At 38.7% G+C, this 13,697-nt stretch overlaps 1 protein-coding gene across 1 annotated transcript in view; it reads left to right on the forward strand.

Moving 5' to 3' along the window:
• LOC103353833 (CUB and sushi domain-containing protein 3) overlaps positions 1-13,697 on the forward strand; it is a 218,033-nt gene that overhangs the window by 24,877 nt on the left and 179,459 nt on the right. The window contains exon 3 of the mRNA XM_008276992.1: positions 10,103-10,215. Coding sequence (XP_008275214.1) covers positions 10,103-10,215 — 113 coding nt within the window. The remainder of the gene's footprint in view (positions 1-10,102; positions 10,216-13,697) is intronic.

Here is a 13,697-nt window from a genome sequence, read left to right on the forward strand (position 1 = left end):
GTAGAGATATATTCCAGACTGTAAGTATTTGAACAGTGTTTATTTTTTAGGCTCTTTGTTTCACCACATTTTTAAAAAAAATACAATAATGCACTCTACATTAAAGACTGTCAGCTTTAACTTGAGCAGGTTTTCATCAATATGGAAACAACTGCGTAGGCAATATACAACTTAACACATAGTGGGCAATTGCAAGGATTCAAGAGTAATTAAAGGAAAAACTAAAGAACCTGTGCAGCTGGACAGGTGTGATTTCATCATTAGCTCATGCATCAAGGAGTTCACACGTCTATCAGTTAGAGATGCAAATTTTTAACAGTTTTCTTATTCTTGTATTCTATTCTTTTCTCCTCTTCTCTATATCATTCCTTTTGCTTGTCATTGTGAATTTCTTCCTTGTAGAGTGAGGCTTGTCTTGAAAATGTGCGTTATGCCATTGACTGCATGTTGACATACAAGTGATTTGCCAAAAGTTGGATTCATTCTTGAAAAAAAAAAAAAGGAGGTGCACACAGGAAAACTAGAAAAATGAACTAGTGGACTAAGGAGGATAAGTGTCATGCATGACCAGAAAATTATTTGCATTATATAATGGCGCAGCAAGTCCATCATCTTTTCACAATGAAATGTTTTACAAGAAACTGGTAGACATCTGGAACAAAGTTTGGAGGACTGATTAAACAACTATCAATTTCAATATTCATCCAAATCCAAATTATGGAAAGAAGGGGAAAAAAAACTGTTCATGACCTATTCATACCAGCTCATCTGAAACAGTGGTAGTTCTGATCTGGGCATGTCTGACTAGGGGGACAGGTACACCTACTTAAATTCATTTACTGCAGACTGAATCAACAGGATGAATGCAGAGGTATTCAGGATCATTCTGTCAGATTCAGCGTAGTTACTGGACACCATTTCATCATTTAGCAGGACAAAAATTGCAAACATACAGTTAAAGCAATCAAATAGCTTTTCAGGGTGGAGACGTAGAGTATCCCTGATGAGATGAGTCTTCTAATGTGAAGGTGGCTTGGTCTGAAACCAAACTCAAGACAGTGAGACCCCACAGCCATGGGAGAGCATCACAGCAAAGGTATAAAGCATCTGTCGATAGCTGTTGTTTGATTATTTTATATCTGTCCAATTACTTTTGGACCTTTAAACATTGGGCATTGTGACATAAAAGGATTTTATCTCCAACACTGCTCTGTCTATATTGGCATAAACCTATTTCAACTAAATCTGGGAATTGGCATTTTTATGTGGCCGTAATGTTTTTTTCAAATCGAATGTACTGAATCACAGACTCTTAATGTCCATGGAATTGCAGTGACAGAGAGACAGTTTTAGATTGTCTTGTTTTTCTTTCCATTTCAGTTAACCATGCTGGTTTCTTGTCCTAAAGGTTCGTTTTTTTTTCATGTTTATCAGCTATAACACTAGTGGAAGATTGTCAATTTCTACTTGTGTGTTACTTTCATTGTGTAATTCTTGCTGTCTTTTATTTGAAGTCTAGTTAGCAGTTCTGCCGGATTTTAGGTTTTGTCCTTCTGACAACCAAAGAAAAAGAATATCTTTTTTCTTTCCTTTTGTGAGGATCCTGTCGTGTCATTTTGAATGCCACCTGCTATAAGCAGATTAGATGTTTTTTTTTTCTGACAACATTAAAATGACCAAAATTGTGATGTTTTTCAGCCGCCACATATTGTGAAAAAACCTTACACTACGGTGCATATGACTAATAATGATCTTTTTTTCTCACAGCTTCGTTTTTAAAGTTTGCCAATCTCACACTGGGTTTTCAAATGTGAATGAAAATGTCATATTGAATGTCAGTTGTGGACTCAAACACACATTATGTGCATAGCTTAGTTTTCTTCTGGAGCTTTTAATCTCAGAATTTAAAACCAAATTTAATTCTTCCAATAAAAATTTGCAAAGAAAACCAAATTAGGCTCATGCACGTATTACACTTCGACTTTTAATATTGGACAAAGTCTTCTTTCCATGTATGTTCTGATACACAGTGATACAAGACAAATCGATGTAATTTTGAGATACAGTTCTAAAAATGACTGTTATTGATGTTTCTAAAGGTAGCCTACCAGTTGTTTTGTATGTTTAAGTAAAATAACTACCATCCGCTTGAACCTCGTGTTAGCATCACTCCACATTTCCCAAATATGCAGCCACATTTTAGTGTTTGCAATATTTTTGCAGAGTTCAGGTACACCTTTAAAATTCTGTGCTTCACCCTACAAGACATTTATAAACTTACTTTAATCATGATATTTGTTGTAAAACTGTCTTATTAAACAGACTTATTACCACAGTGGTTCTTCTGTGTAGCCCTGTGTTGGATTGGTTAGCAGGACAGATGTCACATTTGCAAGTATTTCTGATTGGATAGACTCTGCCCCATAAAGCCGACCACATTTCTGACCAAAACATGGCACACAGCACATGCACACTTTGGCACGTGTTACAACAATAGCTGCCCTATGAGCTGTGAATTCTAATTGTCGTTAGTAGAACCTTGGGTCTCTGACTCTAGTTATTGCATGAAAAAATACCGCCCTGCCTTTTATTTGACTGTGGAGTGGTGAGCATAGATCAGATTTTATGCATGAACCATACGTGTTTTTTTTTTTTTTCCCGTGTGATGAGATTAGTACTGAAATAAAAGAGAGGTTAACAACTGAAATTTATCTCTGATACTTTACCATCCTTAACCCTCTGAGTCACTTCAGTTAGCACATATAGTTTTAGTCGGTTGAACATAAATCTGTCACTCTTGACCTGTGTTCTATATATTACTATTTTCTTATTATGTCCTGTGATAAAATCCTACAGCGTCAACAGCAGTCATGAAACAAGTAGTGCCACTGATGTCAAGTGGACTGAATCTATATTGTCTGATTATATACAGAAAACACAGTGCAGAACGTTCATGTGCAGTACATGAAATTTATGCTGCTAGCCAATATATTGCCATTCGGTGTAGGCTGGTTGCAGCCAATCCAAATAGTGTCTTGTGGTGAGAGAGTGAGGGACAGAAAATGATTCATACATAAACATATTGTGACCATGAGCCATATCGAAGTCTCAAGCAAATGAGCACTCAAGTTTTGTAAACACTGTGATCATTATGACTCTTGTATTTGCTATAAACATCTTAAAGAATTACAGAAGAACAAAGGTCACCTCCAACCTAGATGACCTATGTTCATTTTAAAAGGTATTTCTTACCCCTTTCTCTTGTACCTTCTTTACTGTGCGATACATTTAGTTTTAAATGGATAAAATTTCCATTTTTGTTCATCAGTCTATGCGCCATACCCCATAGTGGTTTTTGTTACTTAAAAAAGTATTCAGACCCTTTGCTGTAACACTCGCAATATGGTCAGATGCTTCTTGTTTGCTATAACTATCATTCAGTTATGTATACAACTTGATTAAGGCCACCTGTTAAAATTATGTGACCGGACATAGTTAGAGATGCCCAGATTCACACTGCATGTCAGGACAAAAACCAAGTTGAGAAGTTCAAGGATGTGTCCGTAGACCGTGATAAAACTGTGCTGAGGCATCAGGGCAAAGCTATGAATCCATCAAAGCTACCAGGAGCAAAGTGGCCTTAATAAAAGTGAAATGGAAGTCTAAAACCTGCAGGGCTCTACCTAGATTTGCCTGTCGGGTCAAACTGATTAACGGAGCTGGTCTGGGGGGTGAATGTGACCCCGATGGTCACTCTAACAAAGCTTTAGAAGTCCTCAGCAGAGAGAACCTGAAGCAGAGAAGGATGACCATCTCAGCTGCACTCCATCAATCAGACCTTTTTGGTAGATTGCCTGGAGTAAAAGGCATATGACGGTGAACTTGGAGTTTGCCAAATGGCATTTAATGACTCTAGGAGCATGAGGGGGAAAACAGTCTGGACTAGAGTGTGCCAGCATTCCTAAATCCATCACTTAGATCCTTCATAGGTTCTCATTTACTACTAGCTGGTTTCAAACGAGTTACTGCACCATAAAAACTCCCAGTATATTGAGAGCAGGTTGATGGTGAAGTTTTAGAATTCAATATTTTAAAGCTACAACATAAAGTGAAGATGTTTTAAATACAGAACCACAATGCAGATGGCATGGTGGAGAAATCAAGCTTGTCCATTTCTCTGTTCAGCTATGAACCAATTACACTGTAATTTGAAATTTTTTTTAGTTTACCCCAATTTTTCATTTTTGTCCCTACATGTGACACCCAGTCTTTTGTCATCTGGAGAATTTCTTGCAAATAAGTTGCAGAGAATCACTGTAGAAAATGACATGTTACTGTACAAAGCTAAAGATTAGTAGCATGCAAGACATCTGAGAAGACTGACCATTCACCAGGATACATTTCTCTTTGCTTTTCAAGAACTTGCCATTTACAAAAATATAAAAATTCTTCGCTCTTATTAGTCATAGAGGAACCAAGAATTAATTGATAGGATGATTTGACCTTTAATACTGCAGCTATTAAAATGAAATGTCAGTGTCTGGGGCTTCTGTAATGATTCAGGACATGTCTGTGCAAAGTAAGTCTATTAATCATCCCTGCTGTTTGTTTCGAGGCAGCCAGCAGGAAGGCCATTATTCACCTTAGTAAGTAACAGACTGTATTTTGCTATGTTTCGAACAATAAACTGAAGGCAAACAGTTCACTTTAATTGTTGCTTACTTGGTAGGATCAGTCGGAACACTTAAGGTTTCTTCTGCGCTCCATCTTTTTGTTTCTTTCACACAAAGAGGTTAAAAGCAGTGTAGCAACAAGAAGAGGTGGGCAGAGACAAACAAAGAGATACAAAGAGGCAAAGCGACACAAACAGTGAACCAGCCAGATAAGAAACGGAGAATTAACAGTGAATAAACAACCTCATGCAATGAGAGACAGAGGAAATGAGAGTGAGCTAGTGTGACAGAGCTACTGCAACACAGAGGGAGAGACAGATGGAGGCAGACAGACAGTGAGTTAGACAAATCGAGGTACATCATTCCTGTCTCTCTCTCCCTCTCTCTCTCTATGGCATGCTGCTACTGTGACACACTAATCAGATGGCGGGAATGTCTGACAGCTACCTTGAGGGCTGATGTAGGGTGTTCAGGTGGAAGGAAAGGCTGCATCTGTTGAGGCAATCATTGGCGCGCTGTTCCCAGGCGCTCACAGTCAGTGAGCAGTTTGCCACTGGTACTGCTGTGACTCATGGACAGGGGGCGCTATAGTTGTTCAGACAAGTCGATTTAGAGCACAGGACAGATGCATGAGAACTGGTTTCTATCAGTGGCACATTTGTTATGCTTTTCAAATTCTATTCACAGAGCTGCACAGAAGTCAGTTTAGTATTTTTTTTGTTGTTATAGCCTTTGATCAAATTTTTTGCAAACTCTGCCAGTGTAAGGACCACAGAAATGTTTTTTTTGTTGTTGGTGTTTTGAACAGGTTTTGATCAAATCCATCTCAGAATTTTCACAGAAGCACATAATTTGGTTTTGACCTTGTGTGTCTGCTCTGGCATCATTTTCCATCACTGATCAAAACAATTACTGATTGGCTAAAAGTTGCCCTGCGTTATCTACAGTTAATGGTCTTGTCTTTGTCACTCATAAAACTCATAATATAAATCCTTCCTACACTTTTAAAACCTTCCCACCAAAACACACAGTGTAAGATATTCCTGTTTTGCTTAAATGTAACCTTATTCGTTTGGTGTGAAGTATTTTTCTAATTTCCGTCTAAACGTATTCCATATGAACCAGCAAAGGCTTTTACACTAAACTAGGATGGGCGCTAAATTAAATGCAAGTGCTTGTCAGATTGCCAAATGTTAAAAGGATTTTTGACTCATTAAAAATGTGATTTTTGTGATTTTAGTTGCTGCAACAAACTTTGCAAACTCATGACAACATTAGTGTCTATTCTCTTATACAAATTTAGTTTATTTTCGTTGCTTTTTTAAAAAAATTTTTTTACCTGACTGATGCTTTAAACGTATGTGCTTTTGCTATCTCCAGTTAAGATATATATATAAATAAATAAAAAAGAGTGAGAAAGCTCCCTAGTGAGTCTTGCCTACCTCTTACGGTGAGATTAGGCCATAATCTAGTGTTTCCCAATGTCTTCTGTGCAGAATCTCAAATAGAAGTGTGATTTAGTTTGCAGACTTGTCTGGTGTCTAAGTCACAAGCTCCTTGTGTCAAAGAGGACAGCAGGCCTCTTGGTGTTTATTTGTTAATTACATTTTCCAGTCATTCACCTGGTGCTCCTGTTGCCAAAGCAACAGGCTGCAGAGAATGCCACACCATGGAGATCTTTTCATTTTCTTGTTGTTAAGACATACTTGGGTCACGCTGTGCTTTTTGGTTCAAAACAGCACCAAACACAGCGGGACATTCCAAAGATTATCGTAATGCTGCGAAAATGTCAGTCAGCTGTTCCCTTATAATAGCATTTTTCATGTATCTTCCAGAAATTGCGATCAAGCCATAACATGTAGAAAGTTACAGTGCATAAGCATTGAAACACACTTATTCAGAGTTCGTATTTTTTAGGGACATATACATTTCCATCCCCATTGTTGAAGATGGTGTTTGTTCTATTTTTCTGAAGTTTAAAATATTCTTTCATCATTCAGACTTGACACATGACATGTCTGTATTAGCAATAGGTGTGGGAGTACAGAATGTCGATCCACCCTTTCTTCCTGTCTAGACTGTCACCTCTTAATTTTTTTCACAGCCAGCCTTGAAAAAGATGTCGTTCCCTCATGCAGACTAACCCCATGACATCGCCATTTTCTTGCTATTTTGTACCAAGATGACAGCAGTGCAATCTAAAAAAAGGATTTAGTTTGGTAGGGCTAGGCTTTTTCTTTGGCATTTCATCCACCTCACTTTCGGTCATGAGCAAATGTCTGTGTTTCAGATATTCACATACTTAAGACCTTGACTCAAGTACATCAGGCCTAATTCTTCCCATTAACCTGTTTTTCTTGCAGTTACCCAGCGTCTGTCTTCTCTCTTGTCATGTCCTTGCCTCTCTGTATCAAATGTTGCCATAGTAGCACATCTCTTCTCTCTCGTCTGTACATTATGTCTTCATATTCAATGGCGAAACAAAAAGCAAAAAGTTTGAACTCTTTAGTTCATGGACAGGCAACTCAAGTGTTCATCTGTTCCACTTCCCTCTGTCACCATTGCAGGCCGTTGTGTAACTGCATTGCACTCAAGTTGGTGGGTGCCATCGACATCTGTGTGAGCATGTACTCTGTATCCACTGATTGTTCTGCTCTTTTCCGTTCTGCACAGCTAATAATTAGTTCCCCCATGGATCCTCCTCCCCAGACTTAGGCTAAGGAGAGCAATTTTAAAGACTACCCAGCTTGATATCAAACTGTGATTCATTGAAAATACCCAACTCCCGCATGGAAATAGCACTGTGGACCCTTCCAACCTCTGTCCTGTTGAATTGGCACAGCAAGAGAGTGAGAGAATGGTTTTGCAAAAGAAAGACTGAGGGCTTATTTATAACATGCCACATGGCAGCACACTACTCTGTTCATTACAGCCTTGCATAATGTAGTTTTTACTGCCACCTTCAGATGACGCTGCGCAGCCTCGTTTATTTACTCCAAAGCAGTTAAGTGAAAAGGGCCTAATTTGCGTTTTCTTGTTTTTTGAATTTCTTGGACATTTCAAATATTCACTTCAAATTCAATGGCTAGTGGAACCAAAGGGAAATTCCAGGGTTTAATGCTTGTCTTCTTCATGATTTTTGAGACAGCACAGAACCGAAGTCAGGCCAAACTGGTGTGTCCACGTTTTACTATCTCCTGGGAAGTCTGTCTAGATTTATGCTTCCATCACACATTTTTAAAAATCCAGTGCTTGAGCCAACTCCTTAATATTTTGATTCTTGACATCTTTTGTTGCTTTTGTCATTTTCAGTGCAGAACAGAGTGGAGTTTTGTTTTCGCTGTTTCTTCCACTCTGCACTTCCCAGGGTTTGGGACTTGCAAAATGAATGACATTATGTCTTTATAATTTAGATTGTAGCCTGTTTGAATATTGCATTACCAAATGTTATCGGCCAGAAACATTAACAAGTAAAAGGATGAAAAGTGGCAAAAATAGTTTCACTGTGCAATGCTTCTCCTCTGTATTTAAATACACAACAGAGATTCTTTCCTATTATATAAATACTTAAATTTGTTGTGAATTTAAAGACTCCTTCCAATCCAAATTACATTTTTAACTTTGTTAACATGTTTATATGGTGTTTTTATCATATGCTGGAAGACGCATCATGAGTGACATTCATGGAATTTCCATCTTGAAGCCGCAGTTTAATCAAACAGCCAAGGTTTCATATGTAACAAACCTAAAGAACCAATCCTGTCATGTTGCAGGGTGGAGCCTTCTCTTATTATTATTTTTTTGAATCAATTTCCAGTTCCAGCATGTATAGTGCTGAATTACTCCAATGTTACAACTTGTCAGCCGTTGTGTAGTATAGAAGATTTTACAGTGTTTGAACAGAGGCAATGGAGAGCAGATGTGCTTGAGCCGCAGGCGAGTAGTGGAAGGGTAGAAGATAAAGGGGATGACCGATTTGCATATTCATTGATCCATGCGTACTAAGGAAGGAAAAGGTATAGAGTTGCATCTTTGCTGTTTTATGGCATACAGGGATTAATTCCATGAATCTGAAATAATGTTTATATATGTAACTTTGATTAACAGAAACACGTTTGTAGAGGTTTAATCAGTGCCAGGAGATGTACTTTAACCATGATAGTTTGCAAATTCAGCAATGGTCTATTATGTGATTAGCCTTCTAACAAGGTCACATTTTAGGTTCTGTTTCCTGTATTCAAAGCCGCATCATATAGCAACTGACTTTTAGAAGTGTCTTGGCAGGCTGTGCAGTACCTGTGAAAAAGGGTAATTATTTACTGCACAGTTCACAGTGCTGTAATTGGAAACTCTATTGAAGCTGTAAATACAGCACCTTCTTCTTTGCTGTCACTAGAAGAGTTTCTGTTTCTCCACATTTGGCCCGCTACAGACATTATTTACCTGGCTTATTGTCAAGGAGAGATTTAGTCACACGAACGGCTCCAAAACTAGTAATGAAAAAATAACGAGAAAGCGAGATAGTAGCAGGGAAGGAGACATTTTGCGTCATGCACAAGTTTACTTCATGCTTCGCTGCCTGGCTTACAGCAGTGGAAAGTCGATAGAGCATCAGCAACTGCCACTGAGGAATGGTCAGCAACACATCTTGTTTACGACGTCGTGAAAGCAAATGGATTTGTTTGGATCTGCACCTAATTTGAAATGCAGTAATGAAGCAGTCTGTTACAATACAGCTGCCAGGCCTCAAATGGCATCCAACAATAGGGAAGGTTCCCGCTTGGGTTTTGATTGTATACTGCTCGGTATATTATTGGTGGACAAATTGCATCACAATTCTCAGAGCAGTTCTGTTTTGTTCGATTCAAAATGCTGCAGTGCACAATGTCACCGGTAGTGTGAGATATTTCATTATTTTTAATGCATTTAATCACGTTGGTGTACAGGTTTTGCGCATCTATATATTTTACTGCACACACGCCTCAAGTGGAATTTCTAAAATTACATCGATCTACTTTCCCAGCAGGCCCGTTTGATTTAAATACAAAAAATGGCACAAACTTAACTTGTTGGCCTCACATTTTTTAATGGTGTCGTCTGTTTAAAATTAGTACTGTTCAGAGAGTTAAAAAAACTAAAAACTATGCTTAGTTTTACATGTAGTCACAGATAACACTGGTATCCATTGCTACAGGTTGATTACTGTTGAACTTGTATAGTTTTTGCATGTAGAAGCTATGGAATGCAAATGTTTCACATAAAATATTTTAATAACATATGACAAGTTGTCATGGATGTCAGCTTATGAAACATTTCAACATTTTTTCAGGCTGGTACCACAACTGTATAATGTAAGTGTATTATTGGGTATACATGTGATGTGAATGAAATAATAAATTCAGTACTGAAGTCTCCTCTCTTATCTGCAGGTTAACAGGATTTACCATCCCTCCGCCTGTTACCAGTTCTGGCTCCATTTTTTCACTGAGGCTTACCAGTGACTTTGCAGTAAGCGCTCATGGATTTAAGGTAGCTTATGAAGGTAAGGTCGTCATCATTTTCTGTTCTTTCTTACTGCCATTAAAAACAGCCTTTTAAATAAAATGTGACAGAATGATATAATCTAAGTTAGAAACTATGATGAGGCAGCTCCTCATAAACTGGGTCTTCATTCAGAAGAAAAATCCATCCAGGGGAAGTAGACACCATTTATTCTTAAGAGAGTGGTGTGTGATCACACTTAATCCACCTGATTTCCTTTAGGATTTCCACTGTTGAGTTATGGAAACATTAGGTACTTCAATTAAGCAAATTAATCTCATATTTTCCAAATCAACATCCCTCCCCCCAAAGTCCTGAACCTTTTCTGCGACTCCAGAGGTGCATCTGAAATTGCATGGCAGATGGCGATGGGAATTAGTTGAACTAATGGATGTACCGAGTTATCTGTGTTGAAGCAGAGCTGAGTGCAGCAGGGAGCTGTCTAAATATGAACTATCCTTCTGTGACCATCTTACTCACCTCTGCTCTTTTCCCCTCTGTTCCTTTAGGTAAACTCTTCACTCATCCATGTATTTTTCTTTCTCTCTCCTTCCACTCCTAATTTTATATTTTGTCTAAAGCTTTCATTCCCTCTTCATTTTATCATCTCACTTGCTTTCCTACCCTTCTCCCTGTGTGTCCCAACATTGCTTCCTTACTCTCTGTTCTCCTCCTTCACTAACAGACTGACCCCATCCTCCAGTCTTGCTGGTCTTCCCTTCTTCCTGTCCTTTTTCATGCCCCTTGACACCCTCCTCATCTCCACACCTGCCCCAGACCTGACCAATCCAGGACCCCTCCCCTCTCCATCTGCCCATTTCTGCTCTCCTGCTTGGTTTTTCTCTCTACTATCTCCATCTATGTCTGTTTTAGTCTCCAGTGAGTGGCTTAGCTGAATTAGATCTAATTTTGTTCCTCCCAGAATTTTATGTTAATTTAGATAACAAACACTTGTTGCGCATTTCCTCTTATTCAGTACTTGAGAGTAATAAGGACAGTGTAGGATATTTTCCAATGAGGGCAATAGGAGAATATCACTACAGTTTGTTTTTGGACATTTAGTTGCATTGCTGTGTTGTCGCTTTTTAAAGAACGAGTTGGATTAATGATTGAGTCAAAGTAATGGTATGGTGATAATTAGACCATAGCATGTACTGTACAGCTCAGTTTTGTAAGGGTATCATTCATTGTGACAGCACAGAATCCAGCACACAGCACTCAAAATGTGTTTGAGTCATTATTACTTCTCTCGGATGCTTGACTTTTACTCTACAGAATTATGTATGTGTAGAGTGTGACTCTGGAAAGCTGTTTTAAAATCCCTCTGCTGAAAATGGTTTAAGGTGTGAACTGCAAACAAAAGTTTTGACATCACAACTAGTTTGGAATTCAAGCCTGGTTTAATAGGCAACTAACAGAAGCGGGAAGTAGAACCTTGAAGTTCGCCTTGTTATTTAATGTTATTTTAAGAAACTCTAAGTGAGTCCTTGGTCTTTTCTAAACTATCTAATAACCGTTGGAGACACAAATTATTCTTCACATCACGGAATTGTTATATGTTATGGTCGTCACTGTCATCATCAGAATTTAAAGTGCAATGGCTTGACCATCATTTCCATTATCTTCAATCCCTTATGACTGACACATATAAAACAAGTATGCGATGCACTCATCCATAATGTATTTCTCAGCCATAGTAATTCACTGTCACTGCTGTATACCTTTCTTCCTTGTTATGCTGGTGTGGTTAGCTACATCTAGCGCATGAATATGTATTTGCTTCTCATTCTTAGGACTGAAAATGTGTGATGCTTGTAGACTCTCAGAGATGATTGAATCATGACTGCAATTAAGTGGATTTGAATCTATGTGCGTACGAAGGACACAATGAAGGACACGGCCAGATGGAATCTAATTTCTCATCGGCCTGTCAATCTTGTATGTTGAAATGCAAACCAGCTCCAACTTTCTGTGAATTTTATTACTGATTAACACCAACTTTCCTTTACCATCACGACTCTGTCAGTGTGATTCTGCAACCTTAATGCTTAAACGTGGCCTAAAAAAATCCAGCTGCATTTATTAAGAAGTAGAGATGTAAAGCTTTTTTTCTACAGCACAGCCTCACAATGGGCACTCGTCCTCTCAGAGCGATAGAGACGGGCTGCAGCCATGTACCAAACATGAACTGCGCTGAGAGGAAAGCTATCTGCTTGCCCTTTTGTTGGACGTTTTCTGTGCCTATCTAAAACCTGCCTCGGTGCCATTTCAACCTGCCCTCTTTTTTTGGAAAAGTCTTTGAAGGACAGCTGACCCATAAAATGTAATTTCATCTTTTCTCCCCAAATCATTTCTTTTGTCCCTTTGTGGCAATGCAGATTGTCCACTCAGTTGGAAAAGTTTGTTTGTGTGTGCATGTACCATATGCGAATGTGTTGTTATCCAGTCGCTTTTTCCTGTGATCCAGCATGGGTTCTGTTCCCCCCCCCACCTGCATAAAAAGCTCAGCAGCCAGTTACGAAGCCAGACAGCCAGTCTACACAGGCGGCTCCTGTGGGGAAAGTGTGCTGTTTGTATGCTCACAAACATTGCCACTCCGTCAAACTTCCATCTTCTTCAAAGGGCTACAGAGTCATTAGATATACAGGCGAAATAAATAGCTCAGCCCCAGAGAAATCTTGCACCCAACTACCTCCTTTACTAGTTCATATAACTCACTCGTTACTACTGTGATGGAGGATAATACAAGCCGGCCTTACTGCAATTGTCTGCGTTTGTGAATTGTAAGTAAAAATTGCAGAAGATTTGTTTGTAATAATGGCAAGATCCTGCAGTCTTTTGACTTTTTTCTGTGGAGTTGGTTGAAACTGTTTATAAATGGATGCTCTATTAACATATTTTTGCTAAGATTGAAAACAGTTTTATTTTGAATTTACAGATAGGTAGGACAGAAACCGCTGTGCAGCATCATATTAGTGTTTGTATGTGTTTACTTTAGGCATAACAAACAATCTTTCCTGTGTATACCGATGTTGCACAGCATATTCATGAATATTTTTAAGTAGACTTTACTTTGCAGATTAGGTGAAGCTTTGTGGGGCTAAAAGAAGTCCACTGATGACATATTAGCATTGTTTGCATTTATTTTCCCACCTTTTAAGTGAAGTTTGTTCAGGTTTTTGAGTTTAGCACTGGCCCCTGGTGTTAAGGAGCAGCTGTTTTCTTAAGGTTCGCTTATACCCACAGTTTATTTAGGGTCCTCCAGACAGCAGAACTTGTTAGCTCAGGGCCAACACTCTGTCTAAAACATTTGATTTCTTCAGGGGGTTCTTCAGATGTTTATAAAAGTTGAAACCTTGATTCATTGTTGAGTGCAGGCTGTTATCCAGATTTTGCTCCTACCCCACCCTCCACCTACTTTCACATTCAGTTATTCATCTAGAACAGGGGTCGGCAACCTTAAACATTCAAAGAGCCATTTGG

This window comes from Stegastes partitus, unplaced genomic scaffold (genome assembly GCF_000690725.1).
Source record: "Stegastes partitus isolate 25-593 unplaced genomic scaffold, Stegastes_partitus-1.0.2 Scaffold85, whole genome shotgun sequence".
Classification (NCBI taxonomy): Eukaryota; Metazoa; Chordata; class Actinopteri; family Pomacentridae; genus Stegastes; species Stegastes partitus.